Source organism: Hylobates moloch, unplaced genomic scaffold, assembly GCF_009828535.3.
Source record: "Hylobates moloch isolate HMO894 unplaced genomic scaffold, HMol_V3 SCAFFOLD_16, whole genome shotgun sequence".
NCBI classification, from domain to species: Eukaryota; Metazoa; Chordata; class Mammalia; order Primates; family Hylobatidae; genus Hylobates; species Hylobates moloch.
Genome location: NW_026652291.1, coordinates 40,466,819 through 40,489,026, shown reverse-complemented (window position 1 = coordinate 40,489,026; position 22,208 = coordinate 40,466,819). Strand labels below are relative to the sequence as shown.

Sequence of the window (22,208 nt, the reverse complement as noted above, 5' to 3'; positions counted from 1 at the left end):
AGCCCAGGAGTTCGAGACCAGACTGAGCAAGAAAGTGAGACCCCATCTCTAGAAAAAAAAAAAAACAAAAAAAAAACCAGGTGTGATGGTGTCCACCTGTGGTCCCAGCTACTCGGGAGGCTGAGGCAGGAGGATCACTTGAGTCTGGGAGGTTGAGGCTGCACTCCAGCCTGACTGACAGAGCAGGACCCTGTCTCAAAAAAAAAAAAAAAGCAATTCCATGAGGGGGATCTCCCCTCACCCCAGAGAGCATAAGAAGGGCTGCATGCCTGAGGCTTAAGAGCAGGGGGACGTGTCTTGCCACCTGATGCCTCACAGACATTGGCAAGAAAAGCTCCTCAATCAAGTGATGGTGCCATGCAGCCATGGCCTGAGGCAGCCCTGGGCCCCATCCTCTTCCTGCTGTGACTCTGGCTGTGTGGCCTCTGCCCCAGCAGCTGCCAGGCCACAACTGGAGCCCAAGGGTGCTGGGACAGCATTGCTGTTGGAGAACTGGGAAGACAGGCAGGGCCCTCCTCTGGGCACCGGGGGCAGGGGCAGAATAGAGGGATGCAGCAGGGGAGACACCTGGCACTCACGTGGCTCCTAAGCTAGCTCGCCGTGGGTTGGCAAACAGGGAAGAACTTGGTGCCTCCCCAGTACAGCAGTGGAGGTGCTGTGATGCTTACAGAAAGGAGCAGGCAGGGCACATCCACACCAAAGAACACTCCTTCCCGTCACTGTCTGCCTCCCTAGAAAGCCCTAGAAAACATGGAGGAAGTATGGCTCAAGACACAGAGTGTTCTGGCCCTTAAGAGCACAACTGGGAGGTCAAGTTTGGTTCCAACCCTGCCTTTATCACTAATTACCTGCATGGTGTTGGGGAAGCCAGTTAGCCTATCTTTGCCTCAGTTTCCTCACCTGTAAAGTGGGGGTGACAGAGAATTCTCAGAGAATTTTATTTTTTTAAGATTGTAAGATAAGGTGTAAAATCCATAACACAGGGTCTGGCACGCAGGCTTTATTAAATGTTAGCAGAAGCAGCCGTCAAGCTCCCTTAGGGAAGGATGAGATTAGCGAGCCCAGAGCTGCAGGAGGGGGAATGGAAAGAGCTCTAGGATGTAGAAAGAGGCTTATGTTGGGGAGAGGAAGAAGAGTGCGACAGAGAGATGAAGGCCAAGCCAGCACTTGGCTGGAATGTTTCAACAAAAAGAGGAAATGCCGCCCCTGTGGGGCCCAGATGGCTCCTAGAGTCTGGCTACAACCTAAATTCTGGCACAGGTAGGGTGTGCCTACTAGCGAGCCAGCACCTCATGGGTTAAGGGCAGGTGCCAGCTTGCCTGCCTGCCACCCAGGCACTGCATGCTTTAGTGGAAACAGGGCTGCCTCTGGGTGCCAAATGTTATCACCAGGATCAACCACAGCCGAAAGGACCAGCAGTGCAACCTGAGCTTTTCATTAGTAATGAGACTCCACAACGAGGAACAACCTAATACACCTGAAACCCAAGGCAGACACCCAATCCCTGGGGCCAGGCCAGCTCCGGTTACCAAGCACAGGTCCCAGCAGTGCCCCAGCCCCTCCCACTGCAGGAAACCAGCATGTGCGGGCCATGTGCACCTCCTGTGGGTTGTGGCAGGAGGTCACCTCTAAAGAGGTCACCCTGTGCAACCCTAAAACCCCAAAAAAGACCCCATTCACACAGGGATCCTGGGAGCTGATATGGTTTGGCTGTGTCCTCACCCAAATCTCATCTTCTTTGGTATATGCAGAGATGAGGGGTCAGTGCCTTAGACTAAGGTCCATGTTGCCTGTTGTTCAGGGTCCGAGCTGGTATCAGATGATGCCCATCAGCTCAGCCAGGTTGCTGGAGTGACCCTCCAGGGCCACCTCTGCAGCCAGGGCACTCTGGAGTAAGGAATCTCTAGGGCTCAAGCAGTGGGGCCATCCACTCCCTCCAGCCTCATCATCTTAAGAGTCTCAAGCCCAGGCATGGTGGCTCACACCTGTAAACCCAGCACTTTGGGAGGCCAAAGTGTGAGGATCACTCGAACCCAAGGAGTTCAAGATCAGTCTGGGCAACACAGTGAGAACATGTCTCTGCAAAAAATTAAAAAATTAGCCAGGTGTGGTGGTATACACCAGTGGGCCCAGCTACTCAGACGACTGAGGTAAGAGGATCACTTGGACCTGAGGCCAGGAGGTTGAGGCTGCAATGAGCTGAGATCACACCACTGCACTCCAGTCTGGGAGACAGTGCAAGACTCTGTCTTAAAAAAAAACAAAACAAAACAAAAAACAGGCCGGGTGTGGTGGCTCATGCCTGTAATCCCAGCACTTTGGGAGGCCGAGGCAGGCAGGTCACCTGAGGTCAAGAGTTCAAGACCAGCCTGGCCAACAAGGTGAAACCTCGTCTCTACTAAAAATACAAAAATTAGCCGGTGGTGGTGGCAGGCCCCTGGAATCCCAGCTAGTTGGGAGGCTGAGGCATGAGAATCGCTTGAACCTGGGAGGCGGAAGTTGCAGTGAGCCAAGATTGTGCCACTGCACTCCAGCCTGGGGGATACAGTGAGACTCTGTCTCAAAAAACAAAACAAAACAAAACAAACAAACAAAAAACAGTCCCAAGAAACCAATACTACCTATAACTTCCCTCAGGGAAGAACAGAAGTCCTCTAGGAAAATGCATTCATTCATTCTTTCATTTGTTAATTCATTCATTCAAACTGTTATTGAATGCTTACAATGTGCCAGGAACTAAGCGAGGTACTAGAAGATAAGCTATGCACAGCACAGAAAGATCCTTGTCTTCAGAGCTTAATTCTAGTGGGGAAGACAGATATAAGTAATGAATACCTAACTTCAGAGAGCCATATGTGATAAGAAGCAACTGTGGGATAAAGTAGAGAGTGAGGAGACCCCAAGCACAAGCAAATTTAGACTGGCTGGCCAGAGAAGACATTTTAAAGGAGGTAACATGTGAGCTGAGACCTAAATGACAAGAAGGTACCAGCAGGGAGATCCAAAGAATCAGGCAGAGGAAGCAGCAAAGATCCTATGGCAGGACACAGTTCAGTCAAACTCACAGTTCCTAGGAAGAGGGTCAACAGTACTCTCTCCTTTGTTACAAAAGGGGAACTGCAGCAAGACCCCTCCCTTCTCTCAGGTCTTGTGCCGACCCCCACATGTGCACCTGCATCTGTACTGTTTACCGCGTGTCTTCTAGCATCTGGTTTAGTTCCTGGAACATAGTCAGCATTCAATAGCACTTACACTTGTCTGGAGGCGTGAACCTGAAGAATGCACCAAGAAACTTCTCAAACGCCAGCAAGGCCAACTTCAGAACTCCCTGCTCCTATGTGATGCTGAGATCTCTATACACTGAATAAATGGCGTGCGTAAAGCCCACTGTCCCTGTGTAGGTAGTAGGTATATAGTAAGTATGTGGAGTAGATAATCAGGATCAGTGTTCCCCTTCCCCCACTTTTTTTTTTTTTTTTTTGAGACAGGGTCTCACTCTGTCACCCAGGCTAGAGTGCAGTGGTACGATCTCGGCTCACTGCAACCTCCACCTCCTGTGTTAAAGTGATTCTCCTGCCTCAGCCTCCCAAGTTAGCTGGACTACAGGCACGCTCTACCACGCCCAGATAATTTTTGTATTTTTAGTGGAGATGGGGTTTTGCCATGTTGACCAGGCTGGGTCTTCCCTTTGCTTCTCCCACTGCTTTGTGCACAGACCTCCCTAGAGCCTTGGTGACACGTGCAGTGTGCTCCAGCCACCCCGTCTCACTCCCCATTGGCAGCTCCTGGAACTGGGTCTCGCCTCCCTAAGCCTGCTACTTAGGCCAGCGGGCACCACAGAGGCAGCCAAGACCCACCAGGCTACTGACTACTCACTCCTCCAGCCTCCTTCTCAGGCAGGGCTGTGCTGACTGGTAGCAAAATGTTTAGGGAAGAAAAGACTGGGACATGGAGACTCAGGAGCAAACATCTTAGAAAGAAGGGGGCTTCCAGATGCACCTGCCCTCACCCAGAGCCAGCAAAGCAATCTCCTAGCAAGGAGTTTCTTGAACTTCAGCTGGTATAACCATGGTGTGGCCACTCCAGCTAGCACCAGCAAGGCTGAAGAGTAACAGCCCCACTGGAGGTGTTCTCCACAGCACCTCCTACAGGGAAAAGGACGTGTGCTTCCCCCACACCCAGGGACCCTGGAGAATCCTGCCTAGTCTTCAAGACTCCACTCAAATGTCACTTCCTCTTCAAAGCCTTCACCAGCCTCCCTGGGAGGGATTTCTCACGCCTCTGTGATTCCAAAGCATCCTGACGTTTCTTTTGCATAATATTCTGCTTGTTTGGATGTCTGGTTCCCAGCTACACTGTAAGCTCCCAGAAGGCAAAGCAGCATCCTGTTCATTTCATACTCTCACCGCCTGGCAGCAGGTAGATCACTAAATATTATTCAACAAAGTTGAGTAAATGAAAGCAAAAATGAATGAGCCAGTGAGATGAATAAATGGGTGAATGAAGTCAGTACATATCTAGAGAAAAGATGGGCAAAGAGAAAATCTTAATCAGAGAAGAGCAATTAGAAAATAATCCACTTTTAGGCTGGGCGCGGTGGCTTACGCCTGTAATCCCAGCACTTTGGGAGACCGAGGTGGGTGGATCACGAGGTCAGGAGATCGAGACCATCCTGGCCAACATGGTGAAACCCCGTCTGTGCTAAAATACAAAAACTTAGCCGGGCGTGGTGGTGTGCGCCTGTAGTCCCAGCTACTCGGGAGGCTGAGGCAGGGGAATCACTTGAACCTGGGAGGCGGAGGTTGCAGTGAGCCAAGATCTCCACTGCATTCCAGCCTGGTGACAGAGCAAGACTCCGTTTCAAAAGAAAAGAAAAGAAAATAACCCACTTTTTTTTTGTTTTTGAGACAGTCTTGCTCTGTCGCCCAGGCTGGAGTGCAGTGGCACGATCTCAGCTTGTGGCAACCTCCACCTCCCAGGTTCAAGCAATTCTCCTGCCTCAGCCTCCCGAGTAGCTAGGATTACAGGCACCTGCCACAACACGCGGCTAATTTTTTGTATTTTTAGTAGAGATGAGGTTTCACTACACTGGCCGGGCTGGTCTCAAACTCCTGACCTTGTGATCTACTCACCTTGGCCTTCCAAAGTGCTGGGATTACAGGTGTGAGCCACCGCACCTGGCCATAACCCACATTTTAAAGCCATCTGTTAGCCCTTTCTATAGTTCATGGTGCCATGGTCACAGAGTTCTCAGTAATTTTTTTTTTTTTTTTCCTGAGACAGGGTCTCACTCTGTCACCCAGGCTGGAGTACAGTGATGTGATCACAGCTCACTGTGGCCTCCAACTCTTGGGCTCCAGCAATCCTTCCACTTCAGCCTCCTGAGTAGTTAGGACTACAGGCACATGCCACTGTGACCAGTTAATTTAAAAAGTTTTTTTTTTTTGTTTGTTTTTTTTTTTTTAAGAGATGGGGTCGGCCGGGCATGGTGGCTCACTCCTGTAATCCCAGCACTTTGGGAGGCCGAGGTAGGTGGATCACCTGAGGTCAGGAGTTTGAGACCAGCCTGGCCAACGTGGTGAAACCCTGTCTCTACTAAAAATACAAAAAATTAGCCGGGTGTGCTGGTGCACGCCTGTAATCCCAGCTGCTCAGGAGGCTGAGGCAGAAGAATCGCTTGAACCTGGGAGACAGAAGTTGCAGTGAGCCGAGATCAAGCCGTTGCACTCCAGCCTGGGCGACAGAGCTAGACTTCATCTCAAAAAAATAAAATAAAATAAAATAAAACAGGGATGATGATTAGCCCCCTCCTCCTCAGTGGGAGGAATTACGTGTCCAGGAAGCCCTGTGTTCCCCTTGACAAAGCTCACTGACCAGAGAGAAGAGCCAAAGGGAGGGCAGAAGCCTATACAGAAAACTGGCAGTTTCACAGGGAAACCGGTGCAAAGATTGGATTACAGAAGAAGGCACTCTGAGAAGAGCTGGCAATCAGGGTAGAAGGATAATGGCCAAATATCAGCTTTCATGTTATAAAGCTCATCACTAGCCTGTCTGGGGAGCGGGAAGAAGGAAGGAGGAGGAGGAAGGAACGGAAACCACGGAGTGCAGGGAGGCGGGAGGAACCGGTGCTCCCAGCTGTGGGTGCATCTGCGGATCTGTGAACGTGGCACAGATGCAGAGCAGCGGAAACCCTCTGCGGGCTTCAGATATGTTCCTTCCCAAGGTCATGTCCTTGGGGAAGGGGTGGGAGACCAGGTCTGTGCCTGTGTCAGCAGGAGAAACAGAGGCCCGAGGCAGAGCGACACCTGGCAGGGGCTCAAGCCTTGAAGCAAGGCCACCCCATCCTCTCCTCTCAGGTCACCCCACTGCTTCACACCTCCTCACCACCTCACTCTTCCTTCTCAGACCCTGGCACTGCCAGGGGAAGGGGGGTACTAGAGCAGAAACTGAAATGAAACACAGCTTCCTATGCACTCCCCTGGAATGTAGGCCAGCTTCTTGGTTTCTGTCTGTTTTGGTCACCACTGTATCCCCAAATCTTAGCATGGCACCTGGCATGTAGTTGGTGTTCAGTAAATAGCGCCTGAATTACTGAGTGCACAAGTGATGGATACACAGGATGACCTCCTAGCGCACTGACAGTGTATTCATCTCTACAACATTCTTATAGTTAGGAATAATAATAATAGCCGGGCGTGGTGGCGGGCGCCTGTAATCCCAGCTACTCAGGAGGCTGAGGCAGGAGAATCACTTAAACCCGGGAGGCGGAGGTTGCAGTGAGCCGAGATTGTGCCACTGCACTCCAGCCTGGGCGACAGAGCGATACTCGGTCTCAAATAAATAAATAAATAAATAAATAAATAAATAAATAAAATAATAATGATAATATAATGATAGCAGCTATTATTTTATCGAGGGCTCTGCCAAGTGCTTTGTATGCACTAGGCTCTATAATCTTCACAACAACCTTTAAGAAAGACTCTGTTACCATCTTCAATTTAAAGATGCAGAAACGAAGCACAAAGATGTCACCAAAGTGTCTGAAGGTCACAGGGCCAGTAAGGCCATGGGAAATGTGCATGTTAATCTGGGCTCTAGTAGAGAGCTCTAGTAGAGAGTGAGGAGACCCCAAGCACAAGCAAATTTAGACTGGCTGGCCAGAGAAGACATTTTAAAGGAGGTAACATGTGAGCTGAGACCTAAATGACAAGAAGGTACCAGTAGGGAGATCCAAAGAATCAGGCAGAGGAAGCAGCAAAGATCCTATGGCAGGACACAGTTCAGTCAAACTCACAGTTCCTAGGAAGAGGGTCAACAGTACTCTCTCCTTTGTTACAAAAGGGGAACTGCAGCACGGTGGCTCACGCCTGTAATCCCAGCACTTTGGGAGGCCGAGGCGGGCGGATCACAAGGTCAGGAGATCGAGACTATCCTGGCTAACACAGTGAAACCCTGTCTCTACTAAAAATACAAAAAAATCAGCCGGGCGTGGTGGCGGGCACCTGTAATCCCAGCTACTCAGGAGGCTGAGGCAGGAGAATGGCGTGAACCCGGGAGGCGGAGCTTGCAGTGAGCTGACATTGAGCCACTGCACTCCAGCCTGGGCAAGAGCAAGACTCTGTCTCAAAAAAAAAAAAAAAAAAAAATCTGGGCTCTTTCCATTCTGCTCATTGCTTCTCACCTTCCCTTCCTTTCTAGGTACCGGGGAACAGAGTAGGTAGAGACTGGTCTCAGGCTGCCTGAAGGCTGACACAGACCCAGCCCTGACCCTCTTACAACGTCACACTGCATTTGCCCCCAGCTGCTCTCAGTCTAGAAACCTGCAAACCCCAGGATCTTAGTGTCTAAGCACAGGCCCCAATGTCTGTTAGGTCACCCTGTTCCAGGCTTGGATCTAGCCCCACCCCCTCCCTCACCCTCTCCCCTCCTCAGTCACAAGCCCTTGCCCCAGGCAGCCAAGCCAGTCCCAACAGAACTCCCTGAGAAAGGTGACATAGCAGCAGCAGCCCAGCCTGAGAAAGTGCCCTGAAGCCACAGCAGCCCAACCCGTCCAACCAGATCACCCTCCTCCTCACCCAGAAGGAGTGCAGCCTGGAGGGTGGCTTTCAAAACAAAAGGTCCAGGGACTAGGTGACAGGTCTACTCAGGGAAGACTAAGGATGGGAGGGAGAAAACCAACTCCTGAGGGAGTGAGGTAGCTCACGCCTATAATCCCAGCATTTTGGAAGGCTGAGGCTGGTGGATCATGAGTTCAGGAGTTTGAGACCAGCCTGGTCAACATAGTGAAACCCCATCTCTACAAAACATACAAACATTAGCTGAATGCGGTGGCATGCGCCTGTAGTCCCAGCTACTCGAGAGGCTGAGGCGGGAGGATTGAGTTTAGGAGATCGAGGCTGCAGTGAGCCGTGATTGTGCCACCACCACACTCCAGACTGGGTGACAGAGTGAAACCTAGTCTCAAAAAAGAAAAGAAAAGAAAAGAAAACCAACAACTCCTGAGCAGTCTCTTCAGTTTCCATTCACGGTTTACATCTTCTCACTCCTGGCCACCATGCAGAAAGGTCCTCAAAGGTCCCCTGAACATAGATGTCCATGTATGACATCTTCTCCCTACCTGGTCATGGCACAGGTCCTATAAGATTCTTTCAGAAGTTGCCAGGTTGATTGGCTTGAACCACTCCTCATTCTGGAGGGAAACTAGAACAGGTGACTGTGCGGAAGTTGGTGTTGGTACCACTGGGGGTGAGGGTCCATTCAGAGGGTTCCTTCATGCCCAGATACTACTGCAGCCCCTGACTAGTCTCCCTGCTTCAAGTCTTTTTTTTTTTTTTTTTTTTTGAGACGGAGTCTTGCTCTGTGCGCCCCAGGCTGGAGTGCAGTGGCGCGATCTCGGCTCACTGCAAGCTCCGCCTCCCGGGTTCACGCCATTCTCCTGCCTCAGCCTCTCGAGTAGCTGGGACTACAGGCGCCCGCCAACACACCCGGCTAATTTTTTGTATTTTTAGTAGAGACGGGGTTTCACCGTGTTAGCCAGGATGGTCTCGATCTCCTGACCTCGTGATCCGCCCGCCTCGGCCTCCCAAAGTGCTGGGATTACAGGCTTGAGCCACCGCGCCCGGCCGCTTCAAGTCTTAACCCCTTCTTCCAGCCAACCTCATTAGTACCCTACTCAAAACCCCTCCTACCATTGCTAAAGCTCATGTTCCACCTCCTTAGCCAGGCCCTCAATGCCCTCTGCCAACTGGTCCCTGCATGCATTCATTAATTTAACAACAGGCATTGAGATCTGCCTGGCCCTGTACTAGGAACTATGAAAACAAAGAGTAATAAGATTTGGTCGCACCATCAAGGCACTTATAGTTTGGGAGACAGAGAGAGAAATAGAAGAATGTTCTTGCTTTTCTGAAGAATCCCTTCTGTTGCATCTAAACTGCCTAGAGCCCTAGGGACACCCACTCAATCCCACCTCTGTTATCTCTGCTCATGTTACTCCATCTGCTCCCTTCTGCTGCAGGAACTGAGGCCTAGCTTCAGCCTTCCCTGCCGGTTCTAGTCCACAGGGACCTCTCTCTTCCCTAGCCTCCAACAGCATGGAGTCGTGGGAATAGCACTCACCCATCCCATCCATCGCCATTCTCCGGCTGCCTCATGGCACATCTTGCATCATAATTTAGCTTCTGATACCCACTGTGAGACCTTCATTAAGAGTTACCGTAATGATCATAATCCATCCTTTACATCTGAAGAGTGATTCACCAAGTACTTTCAGATATCTCATTTTGGCACTAGCTCTTTTTTTTTGTTTTTGCCTATGTCTTGCCTCCCCATCTAGGTTATGGGCTTCTGTGGGCAGAAAACGTAGACTGCAATGTCTCTAAAATGCCTAGCACAGAGCTTGGTAGTGAATGCTCAATTAATTTGTTTAAGACAGTATTTCGGGGACCCCTTTGCACCAACCCCCAGCCAGGCCAGCACAGCTGCACAGGAAGGAAATGCCTGTGGCAGAGCCAGCGGCAGGGCCACCTGCTGGCCTGCTGGCCAGAAAAACAAAAAGGATAGGGGGAGGGACAGTCAGTGTCTCAGTCTACCAGGGAGGCCTCTCACTGCTCCCTGGCAGGTTCTTCTCTAGAAGATCGCAGGCCGTTAAAGTGGAGTACACAGTAAATCACAAAAGTACCGGCCTAGGGGATATCCACATGAGCCAAGAAGCCAAACTGTCTTGGCAGTAACTGGTGAATTACTTTGTTTTCTTAATTCACAAAAAAAGCCCCTGGGAAAGGTGCCTCAATCAGTGCCCAGCATGGTCATGTAATGTGTTTTAGATCGTGCACAATTTGAGCACAGTGACTGTGGGTATTATTCATCTCGGAATCTCTCGGTCTCAGTGCAGAGCCTGGCATACAGGACACGCATTTTTTAAAAATAAGCGAATGACTATGACTTGGTAGCACTCATTTCGTTGGCTCCTTGATTTGTCTCCTGGCTGCCCCTTCTACCTCCTTGAGGAACTGTCCCTATCACTTAAGGAAAAAGCTTTTCTTGACCATCCAACTCTTTCGTTTAAGTTTTAGTTAATGCTGAAAAACACGCCCAAGATAAGGGAGAATCCCAAGTCCCTTAATAAGCTTTAAATAAGAAAGCATTTAAGATACCCAGTGGGGCAGATTTTAAAAGGCTGATGTGAAAAAAGACAGGTTTCTTTCTATTCCATGGAATCCAAACTCCTAAAGAGTCCTCTGTGTCCTGTGGAAAGGGGGACCCTAGAGAATCCTCTGTGTCCTGTAGAAAGGGGAACCCGGCCGTCAGAAGTGGAGGAAGAAATCTGGGAGCCATCTTTAGGTTTTAGGCCAATATACCAAGGGCCTTGAGGGGAGACAGTGCTGCAGAGACACCCTACTCAGTTCACTGATTCACCTATGTGCCCAAAGTGTCTGCCCTGGAGGGTTTCAGGAAGTCCCTGTGACCTATTTAGTGTTCACCTATTAGCAGAAGGTGTCTAAGAAGAGAGATTACAAGGGGAAGGGACAAGGAGAAGGGTGGATGATTAGAGGTGTGAGGCAATGGACTCTGTTTAAGGAGAGCACGAGCCTCAGAGGGCCATCCTGGTATTTTAGAAACAGGGGTGCCCTCAAAAAAAAGGGTATGTGTCTCCCAGGGGAGCCTGCCTCCCACAGCACTAAGCAGGAGTCCCAGAGCTTCTGAAATGAGATGGTTGAATGAATCCCTCAAAGGGAAAAGTCCAGGTCACCCGTAGGACTTGGAATGTGACTAGGGGAGCAGGTGCAAACAACAGCTCTTCAGGCCAAAGCCAGGGCCTCCCAGGCAGCCCACAGCTCTCTGGAGATAGCTCAGTAGTCCCAAGCACCAGGCCTCTCCCAAAAATAGCCACTCCTAGTTTCCTTAAGGGATAACCCACCGCCCTTTGTCCCTGAGCCCACAACCTGTCCTCATACACCATCTGGTTCCTCTGCCACTCCCTCCATCACACCCATGCCTTTCTCCTGCACCTGCCTCTTCCCCGAGTCCTCCCGGCAGGCACAAAGCCTTAGTGTCTGTAGGCTCCCCTTCTTTCTGCAATGTCTCTCATCCAAACCATGGCTCAGTCCAAGCTCCTGGGTTTCCTAAGAGTTGGCCTTACAGCTCCTCTGAGAAAGATGGACAAGTTCTGTTCCCTGACCCCAAGTCCTGTTGTTTCACCCTTCAAGTTAGTGAAACAAAGAGAGGAGACCCAAAAAGCGCAATGATAATGGCAATAGCAGTAAGAACAATCAGCATTTATCAAGTTTCACCATGTGTCTGGCTGTGCTAAGCACTTAACAATCATTATCTCATTTAATCTTGACAACAACTTGGGAGGTAGGTGCAATTATTATACCCATTCTACAGATGAGAAACTAAATAAAGCTCAGAAGTTTAGGCGATATTCAAGGTTGCTTTGCCCCAAAGTGAGGTCTCAGGTCTCTTGGACAATAAAGCTGGCTTCTTAACCAGAAGGTTCTGTTCCTCCTGGCTGTATCTATCTGCTCCTACTTCTCTCTCAGCAAGGAATGTGTGTTGGGGGAAAGGGGGATGGCGTGGACATGAATCCTCAAGAGGAAGCTGAGAGCTGGTTCCCGTCCCTGATGGCAGCAGGGACTTCTAGGAGAGCATTCCAAATGGATGACCAGCTAGCTAGCAGGTGTTTCCAGGGGCCTAGGCAATGCAGAGGCTACTCCAGGGCTGACCCGGGTAGCAGCTGAGGATGAAATTCCCTCTACTCAGACTTCTTGGGGAGGGGCCCCTCACAGCCTAGGAGTGAGAGACTGTCTCAGAGGGGAGGCCATGGACCCATTCCTGGAATAAGTGACCCCATCATAGTGCTGTCCGGGATGCCACCGGGCCTTATCCCTCTAACCACAGGCTCCAGCAATGCCAGATGAGAAATGTCCTCAGGCGGCTCCTGCCTGCCTTCTGACCCCTTGGTCTGGGCAGGTATTCCTGACACTCCTCCAACCTCTAGCCTCCCTCAGAACAGATGTCTCGGCTCCTCCTCTTCCCAGGCGCAGGGGCTCCTCACCCTATCTGTGCCCTCCCCCAGGTGTCCCACCTTGTGGCTTACCTTCCCAACTCTGCCCTGGAAACTCGATCCCTGCGGCCCCTCCGTACAGGACCTCTCTTCGCCCCCTCACCCACCGCCGGCTCCACCTTGGGTCACCACAGAACCAAGGGTGCCTCAGTGACTCCGGTCTCCACCCAGACCCCCTTTCCCCCAGCACAAGCTTTACTTCCCCTCCCCCTGGGGGTGTGGGGATGTTATTCCAGCGGCTACGATTCTCGCTACCCCAGCTCGGGGTACCCAGGCCTACACCCGCTCCCCTCACCCCTGGTTTCTCGGTTTGATGGGAGGGAAGTCTCCCAGGCAAGAGGCGGGAGACCCCACCCCTGGTCCGGACGGCAGGCAGCAGGGACACCCTCACTTGCCAAAACCTATGCTCACCCCGAGATTTATCACGGACTCCGGCCTCCCGCGCCACCGCCTCCAGCCGGAGGGGCTGGCAATTCCTCCCCAGCTGGGGACGGGGGCGGCGGGGAAAGGGGCCGCGGGCGGGGAGGGAGGGGCGCCCTGGGCCACCGCCCCTTACCGATGGTGGAGATGTGCGAGGAGTGGAACTCGTTGTCGGTGAAGCGGCACAGCAGGCAGGTCTTGCCCACCCCGGAGTCCCCGATCAGCAGCAGCCGGAACAGCACATCGTACTGCTTCGCCATGGCTGGGGCCAGCGGGGCCGAGGGCTGCGGGCGGGCAGCGGGTTCAGCCCTGCTCCGCCGCTGCCATCGCGGCCCGCGCCCGCCGGGGGACGCTGCGGGCGGCGAGGAGGACGCCGGGCCCGGCCCCCGCGGCGGCCTCGCCCTCCCGCCTGCCCACTCGCTCGCTGGGTGCCGGGAAGCGCGGCTGCGGCGGGAGCCCGGCGCGGTGACCGCTCGGCTCGGCCGGGCTGGCGCGCAGCGGTGGGAGGAGAAAGCGGCGGCGGCCCCTGCCCGCCCCTTCCCCTGCGCCGCCGCCGCCACCGCCGCCACCGCCCCGGAGAGAGGGGGCGGGGAGCGCGCGCAGGAGAGCCGGACCCCAACGAGCGGGCGACGCTGGGGCGGGGCGCCAGCCGCCCCCCCAACCCCTTCCTGCCCGGGGCGGGGGAACGTTTTCGCTTTTCCGCAGACGCTCCGAATGGGGGAGTTGAGGTGAGCCCCTACCCAGCCCACTTCTACCATGCTTGGCTCTCCGGGCTCACCACTTCTCCCCATATACCACCCCAAGACTGGCGCCGGTAATTCCGCCCGCCGTGGCACCCTGCATCTGCAGGATCCTGGCCGGGCTCCCCAGTGGCTGGTCCTCAGCTGGGCTCACCCGAGGTAGGAAGGCCTTGAGCAGGATCTGGATTCGAACACCCGTCTCCATGAGCCCCCGAGAATGTGGGTGGAATTCCCCCTCCCTGCCATCTGGCGGCCCCTTACCTGTGTGACTGCGTCACGGCCCTCCCCCGTCCCCATTTTTTCTTTAAATGGGGAAAATGCCTACTCACGTCCTCCACCAGGGTGGAAAGATAGATGATCATAAAAACATCTCCAAGGGCAAAATCCTTTGGAGGTGTGCGGGCAAAAGTCTGTTTTCCCTCTAAGGTGCTTAGTATAGGTGCCCAGGTGACCAATGTATTGTTTCAGACCCCTAAATGTCTCTGTGGTATAGCCAGTGGCACCAAAGAATGAATGGCCCTTGTTCAAGACCCAGTTTCCTACCACTGAATGTGTTAGCACCAGAAAGAGGCAAACGAATGCTCTCTGGAGTTAAGAGAATTGCCTATCCCTACCAACGAGTATTGAGGGAGAGCAAAGTCTAGCCTATTAGGTCTTTAAAAAGCAATGAAAGTCCAGGTGCATTGGCTCATGCCTGTAATCCCAGTACTTTGGGAGGCTGAGGCGGGCAGATCACTTTGAGGTCAGGAGTTGGAGACCAGCCTGGCCAATGTAGTGAAACCTAGTCTCTACTAAAAATAAAAAAATTAGCCGGGCATGGTAGCTCGCCTGTAATCCCAGGCTTGAGAGGCTGAGTTGGGAGGATTGTTTGAACCCATTAGGCGAAGGTTGCAGTGAGCCGAGATCATGACACTGCACTCCAGCCTGCGCAACAGAGTGAGACCTTGTCTCAAAAAAAAAAAAAAGCAATGAGAAGTATATATATATATATATATATATACCTGTTTTCAGGCTGAATATTGGATGGAGAATGTATTTTTCAATAGTAGGTCAAGGAAAGTGGTAAGCCCATTTACTTCATTTGAAAAGGTATATTTCAGGTTAAGTGTCTGAATTATAATAGGAGGGGAAAAGTTCAAGACCAGCCTGGCCAACATGGTGAAACCCTATCTCTACTAAAAATATAAAAAATTAGCTGGGCGTGGTGGCCGGTGCCTGTAATCCCAGCTACTCAGGAGGCTGAGGCAGGAGAATGGCGTGAACCCGGGAGGCAAAGGTTGCAGTGAGCCGAGATTGCACCATTGCACTCCAGCCTGGGCAACAAGAGCAAAACTCCGTCTCAAAAAAAAAAAAAAAAAAAAAAAAAGCGGGAAAATCCCGAGCCTGCTAGCTACTCTGATTACACTGAAAGCTAAAGGAACTGATGTAGTGGATTCCATTATTTCTAGGTGCGCATCTCTACATTGGGCTTACATGGGGTTTCAGGTGCATGCGTAGGGCTCTGGAGTTAGGCACACTTGGGTTCCAGTCCCAGTGTCACCACTCAACAGCTGTGCAATCTTGAGCACATTACTGAACCCCTCTGTGCCTCCGTTTCCTCATCTCAAAATAGGATATTTAGAGTGACTACCTGATAGGATTGCTGGAAAGATGAAATAAGATAATGCATGGAAAGGACAGACCGGCGCGGTAGCTCACGCCTGTAATCCCAGCACTTTGGGAGGCCGAGGCGGGCGGATCACGAGGTCAGGAGACCATCCTGGCTAACATGGTGAAACCTCGTCTCTACTAAAAATACAAAAAATCAGCCAGGCGTGGTGGCGGGCGCCTGTAATCCCAGCTACTCGGAGAGGCTGAGGCAGGAGAATGGCGTGAACCCGGGAGGCGGAGGTTGCAGTGAGCCGAGATCGCGCCACTGCACTCCAGCCTGGCTGACAGAGTGAGACTACGTCAAAAAAAAAAAAAAAAAAAAAAAAAAGAAAGGACAGCACAACGCTTGACCCAGCACTCAATAAAGCGGAGGTGCAGAAAACATCCTGTAATGTTTTCCCTGTGCATCCCGGGTGGTAAGAATATCCCACAGATATGGCCATGGATGTTTTCTAGGAACCGAGGCCCACCTGCTGTGATTTTCTTCCCACCACCACCAGAGTGCCGAGCACAGATCCAACCCAGCCTGACCCCCTTTGGGCACCGCAGCTGCCTTCCCACTGATGGGCACTGTAATGGTAAATAGCTCTCTGCAGACCTCCTCATTGGGACCTTTAGTGGCTCTCTGCTTGCTTCTGTCTGAGGAAACAGGAAAGAAAATGCAAGCTGACGTGGATTCCTCACTTCACTTTGAAAGAAATGGCTTTCCCTAGGCAAGACAAGAAAGAGAATGAGGTTTGCTGAAGGAATCCAGAGAAATAAATGTTCATACTCATAAAAAATTGAGTGTATGTAGTCATACTGGACTGATCTCAAATTCAGTAGCTTACATTGCTTTAGAAAAAAAAAAAAATGGCTAGGCGCAGTGGCTAACCCCTGTAATCCCAGCACTTTGGGAGGCTGAGGTGGGCAGATCACCTGAGGTCAGGAGTTTGAGACCAGCCTGGCCAACATGGTGAAACCCCATCTCTACTAGAAATACAAAAATTAGCCAGGCCTAGTGGCGGGCACCTGTTATCCCAGCTACTCTGGAGGCTGAGGCAGGAGAATCGCTTGAACCCGGGAAGTGGAGGTTGCAGTGAGCCGAGATCGTGCCACTGCACTCCAGCCTGGGCGACGGAGCAAGACTCTGTCTCAAAAAAAAGAAAAGAAAAGGCCGGGCGCACTGGCTCCCGCCTATAATCCCAGCACTTTGAAAGTCCAAGGTGGGCAGATCACAAGGTCAGGAGTTCGAGACCAGCCTGACCAACATGGAACCCTGTCTATACTAAAAATACAAAAATTAGCTGAGCGTGGTGGCACGTGCCTGTAATCCCAGCTACTCAGGCGGCTGAGGCAGGAGAATCACTTGAACCTGGGAGGCGGAGACTGCAGTGAGCTGAGATCACACCACTGCACTCCAGCCTGGGCAACAGAGCAAGCAAAGCTCTGTCTAAAAAAAAAAAAAAGAGAGAGAGATGGGGAATAGTTTAGAAACCAAAACCCAAGCTTCAAATATTCATCTTCATCCTCATCCTCATCTGGGTTCAGTCACTTTCAGAGCCATCATACAGATCTCTCTGTGTGTGTGTCTATATGTCTGTGTGTGTGTTTTGTGAGATGGAGGACCTAAGATTTTGGGACAATGTTAGCAAAAGAATCATATAGATGGCCAGGCGCAGTGGCTTATGCCAGCACTTTGGGAAGCCGAGGTGGGTGGCTTACCTGAGGTCAGGAGTTCAAGAACAGCCTGGCCAACATGGCAAAACTCCATCTCTACTAAAAATACAAAAATTAGCTGGCGTGGTGGCGCATGCCTGTAATCCCAGCTACTCCGGAGGCTGAGGCAGGAGAATCACTTGAACCCAGGAAGCAGAGGTTGTAGTGAGCGAGCTGAGATTGCGCCACTGCACTCCAGCCTGCGCGACAGAATGAGATTCTGTCTCAAAAAAAAAAAAAAAAAAAAAGAACCATATAGACTAGTGGAGACAACAAAGTTCACTTTAACCAGGTCTTTGTAAATGAAATACCTAAATTCCATCCCCTTACCTCAGTCACTCAGTGGAACATTTTGGCATCCTCCCCATTTGTGGTCAGCTTGGACTGGGGCACATTTCAGTAGAACTGGGAGACATCTGAGGAATGGTTGCTGAACGTCTTTTCCACTAGAATCCTCCTAGAATCAGTCTCTCAATTATGTGATACTGATTCTTTAACCAGGGAGACGAGTGCCTGCCCCCGTTCACCCCCATCCCCACCCCAGCCACACTGAGCATGCACCCGAAGGCACCACTGTGGGACCCGCCATAGCAACAGCTGAACAGCTGGAGAGTTGCACCGATAGGCAGCCCATCACCAAGACTCAACACGGCTGGACCATGGGGCTCCCCGTTAGTGAAACGCCCGCCTCTTCTAGACTTACCCTGTGTTTCCTACTCTGGGGGACTGTTAGTGATGTGCCCACGGTGCAGAAGGATTTCCTCCTTACCTCGTGATTGAAAGAAACAGGACACATCCCCCCTACCATGGTCTCAGTACTGTCCTCCGTTCACATGCTTTTTCTTTGTTTTCCCCTGACTAAACAGAGAATGGAGGAAAGATACTCAAATGACAAGGAAAGAGGGGAGAAGGCAAATTATCAGAGACACGTGCATTTGGGGGCTAGGAACCACAGGAAACAATTCTGACGGTAATTGATGTTGACACAAAATGACCCACAGTACCATCTCAGGTTGTCCTCAGTGTCCTGGCCACCACCTTCATGACTGCATCAGTTTTCTAGGGATGCCATAACAAAGTACCAGAGACTGGGTGGCTTAAACAACAGGAATTTGGCTGGGCGTGGTGGCTCATGCCTGTAATCCCAGCACTTTGGGAGGCCAAGGCAGGCAGATCATGAGGTCAGGAGTTCGAGACCAGCCTGGCCAACATGGTGAAACCCCGTCTCTACTAAAAATACAAAAATTAGCCAGGCATGGTGGCCCATGCCTGTAATCCCAGCTACTTGGGAGGATGAGACAGGAGAATTGCTTGAGCCCAGGAGGCAGAGGTTGCAGTGAGCCGAGATCACGCCATTGCACTCCAGCCTGGGCAACAGAGCAAGACTCTGTCTCAAAACAAACAAACAAACAAACAAAAACACACACAAAAACACCAGGAATTTATTTCCCACAATTGTGCCAGTCAGAAATATGAGATGAAGGTGTCAGCAGGGTTGGTTTCTCATGAGGTATCTCCTTGGCTGTAGATGGCTGTCTTCATGTTCACATGGTCTTCCACCTGTGCCTATCAATGTCCTAATCTCTCTTTTTTTTTTTTTTGAGACAAGGTCTCACTCTGTCACCCAGGCTGGAGTGCTGTGGTGCGATCTCAGCTCACTGCAAGCTCCGCCTCTCGGGTTCACACCATTCTCCTGCCTCAGCCTCCTGAGTAGCTGGGACTATGAGTAGATGGGACTACAGGCACCTGCCAACACGCCCGACTAATTTTTTTGTATTTTTAGTAGAGACGGGGTTTCACCGTGTTAGATGTGTTAGATGGTCTCGATCTCCTGACCTCATGATCCGCCCACCTCAGCTTCCAAAAGTGCTGGGATTACAGGCATAAGCCACCGCACCCGGCCAACGTTCTTTATAAGATCTGCCTTGCAGGAAGGATCAGAGAGAGTGCCTGCCAACCAAAGGCAAGGAGATGCCATACCCCAGGTCTCTCACATATCAGGATTTACAGGGTCTCCTTTTTCACCTAAGTATACACTTAAGACCCCTCTAAGACTGCCTTATAGACAGCAGGGGAAGAAAGGCTCTGTCAACAGGAGGGGGGAGAGTTGACCCTGTAGTTCTAAATTAGCAGACTTGAAAAAGATTGTTTGAAAGGACTAGTAATAATATACATTGGAAAGATGTCACAAAATCTGTCCAGAAAATTATTTTGAATCTACAAAGGGATACCATTTGTCCAGTGGAGTGAAACACTGAAAAAGACCTCTTTGTTAACTGAGGTTTTTAACTTCTAGAACATGTGGCATGATGTTCTTTTGATTATGGAGGGCTACCCCAGGCATTGACTTTCAGCTGGCAGAGAGGGGAGGCGAGGAAATAGAGGATCGCATGAAAGGTTTTAAAGGGTCAGGTCTAGATGTGGTGGATATCACGTCTTCCACTTTTTATTGGCCAGCACCCACTCACAAGCCTCTGCCTAAATGCAAAGGAGACTGCTGAGCAGTCACTTCCCAGCTGCAACTCTCCCTGTGGAAGAGGAGCCAGTCTCTGGTGGACAGCTCATGTTTCTACCACATACAAAGAAGCTTCAATGTGGCTCCAACCCTAGCTGTGAGTCAGCATCACTTGTGGAGCTTTGACAAAATGCATGTGCCTGGGCCCCAGCCCCACAGATTCTGATTTAGTTGGTTGGGCTGACGCCTGGGAGAATCTGGATTTTCGAAGGCTCCACCAATGATCCCAGTGCACAGCCAGGCTTAAGAGTCACTGGTATGTCCTACAGTGTACACCTCTGGCACTGCCTCTCAACAGTTTAAAAAAATTTTTCTTTTTTTTTTTTCTTTTTTTTTTGAGACAGAGTCTTGCTCTGTCACCAGGCTGGAGTGCAATGGTGGGATTTTGGCTCACTGCAACCTCCACCTTCGAGGTTCAAGTGATTCTCCTGCCTCAGCCTCCAGAGTAGCTGGGACTACAGGAGCACACCAACATGCCCAGATAATTTTTGTATTTTTAGTAGAGACACGGTTTCACCATGTTAGCCAGGATGGTCTTGATCTCTTGACCTCGTGATCCACCCACCTCGGCCTCCCAAAGTGCTGGGATTACAGGCATGAGCCACCACGCCCGGCCAAATAAAAAATCATTTCTTACAGTTTTCAAGGTGAACAATGTTGTTTAGTTGGCTTCCATTTTGTATCTGCTGGTAAAATATTCACCATGATAAACCCAAAACAGGACTGTGAGTCAATACTTTTGCACAGGTTTTCAGTAATAGAGTATATGTAATTAATAATATATAATGTAATTTATTTCATATCAACATACAACACAATAAAATAATGCAGGCATGTAGTATTGATGATTTATTGATTTCTGAGAAGCTCACAGCTGTTCTTTGTGTCATAAAATCATTGTACTGCATTTAGAAAGCTATTCTTTTGTTTTTTATGATTGGAAACTTTTTATATTCCCTTTTGTGTGATATAGAACATCTTTTTAAAATACATTTCACAATTTCTAAGTTTCAGTATAATTATTAAAAAATGATTACTTAAGACTAGTCTCTTACAAATGTTACTAAACACAAATATTATACATAAAAGGCCATCTTCATTAAATAGATTAAAATGAATTACTGCTTCAGCTACATTCCCACTGTAAGAGAATACATTCTTGGGGAATATATTCTGTGTATATGTATTATGTCTTATTTTGTTTTTATCATTTATATATTTTTTCATTTTGAATCTTATCTACTTAATAGATTTATTTATGTTTATACATTTATTTTATACTCATTTATATTTACATTGTCTCTGTAGTTATTAGATAGTGAGCTCCTGAAGGATAAGGCTAGTATTATGTTTATTGTCATTATCATCTACAATTATGTTACACAAATGAGCACTCAAATGTTCATTACAATGACTGGAAATCATTTGAATCATTTAACTTATTCAATGTCTATTATGTCAGGGAGTACAGCAATGAATAAAACAGATCAAAAAAAAAAAATCCCTGCCCCATAAAGCTTACATTTTGGTGGAGAAAGACAGATAGTAAACAAATCAATACACAAAATATAAAGTCTCTGATCTAGTGATGAGAAAAATAAAGCAGGGGAGTGGGAATAAGCTATTACCAAAGGGGGTGGCACTCCATTTTACATGGGGAGGACAGGAAAGATCTCAAGAAAAGGGAAATTGTTTGGTTAGATTAAAGAATTTGGGCCAGGCGTGGTGGCTCATGCCTGTAATCCCAGCACTTTGGGAGGCTGATGTGGGAGGATTGCTTGATTCTAGCAGTTTGAGACTAGCCCGGGGAACACAGGAAGACCCCATCACTATAAAAATTTTCAGAAAAAAGAAATTATAAAAAAAGAAAAAGAAAAAAGAATTTGAGTAAAAACTATAAGATGGGAGGGCAATCCATGTCTATGTCTGGGGCGGAGCTCTGCAGAGAGAGGCAACACAAGCATCAGTGCTCCGAGGCTGCAGTAGGAGAGGTGTACACAGAACAGCAGGGAGGCCAGTGTCGAGGCAGTGAGCAAGCTGGAGAGTGCAAGGGAAGGGGCCAGAGAGGTGATTGGGGTCCTCTAGGCCACCTTGACTTTGAGATGAGAAGGGAGCTTTGAGTGAAGGGGTGGCTTTGCTTACATTTTTAAAAGTTCAGTCTGGCTTTTTCATTTTGTCTCAGACCTTTGAGGCTGCTAGAACAGAATCCCATACACTGGGTACCTTGTCAACAACAGAAATAAAGTCCAACATCAAGGCACCTGCAGATTCGGTGTCTGGTGAGGGCCTGCTTCCTGGTTCATAGGTGATGCCTTCTCTATGTGTCCTTATATAGCAGAAGGAGTGAGGGAGCTCTGTGGGGTCTCTTTTATAAGGGCATGAATCCCATTCATGGCAGCTCTGCCCTCATGACCCAAACACCTACCAAAGGCTCCACCTTCAAACACCTTCATATTGGGGATTAGGTTTCAACATATGAATATTGGAGGCACCTAAACATTCAGTCTATAGCAGGTTTGTATTAGGGTACAGGGGGACAAGAGTGAAAAGAGGGAGAACAGTTAAGAGATTAGTGTAAGAATCCAAGTAACAGATGATGGTGGCTTGGACCAGGACA

The 22,208-nt window shown here is 49.9% G+C and overlaps 1 protein-coding gene across 3 annotated transcripts in view; it reads right to left on the bottom strand.

The window, feature by feature from the left end:
- Positions 1 to 17,897, bottom strand: part of RAB15 (RAB15, member RAS oncogene family) — a 31,711-nt gene extending 13,814 nt beyond the window's left edge. The window contains exons 1-2 of one of the 3 annotated variants that reach the window (XM_058429634.1): positions 13,767 to 13,783; positions 13,125 to 13,272 (exon numbers count right to left, since the gene is read on the bottom strand). In XM_058429634.1, coding sequence (XP_058285617.1) covers positions 13,125 to 13,248 — 124 coding nt within the window. In that variant the 5' untranslated portion in view covers positions 13,249 to 13,272; positions 13,767 to 13,783. Of the gene's footprint in view, positions 1 to 13,124; positions 13,575 to 13,766; positions 13,784 to 17,845 lie in introns of those variants that run through there. The other 2 variants (XM_058429635.1, XM_032179997.2) reach the window with 2 other exon arrangements.
- Positions 17,898 to 22,208: the final 4,311 nt, after the last annotated feature.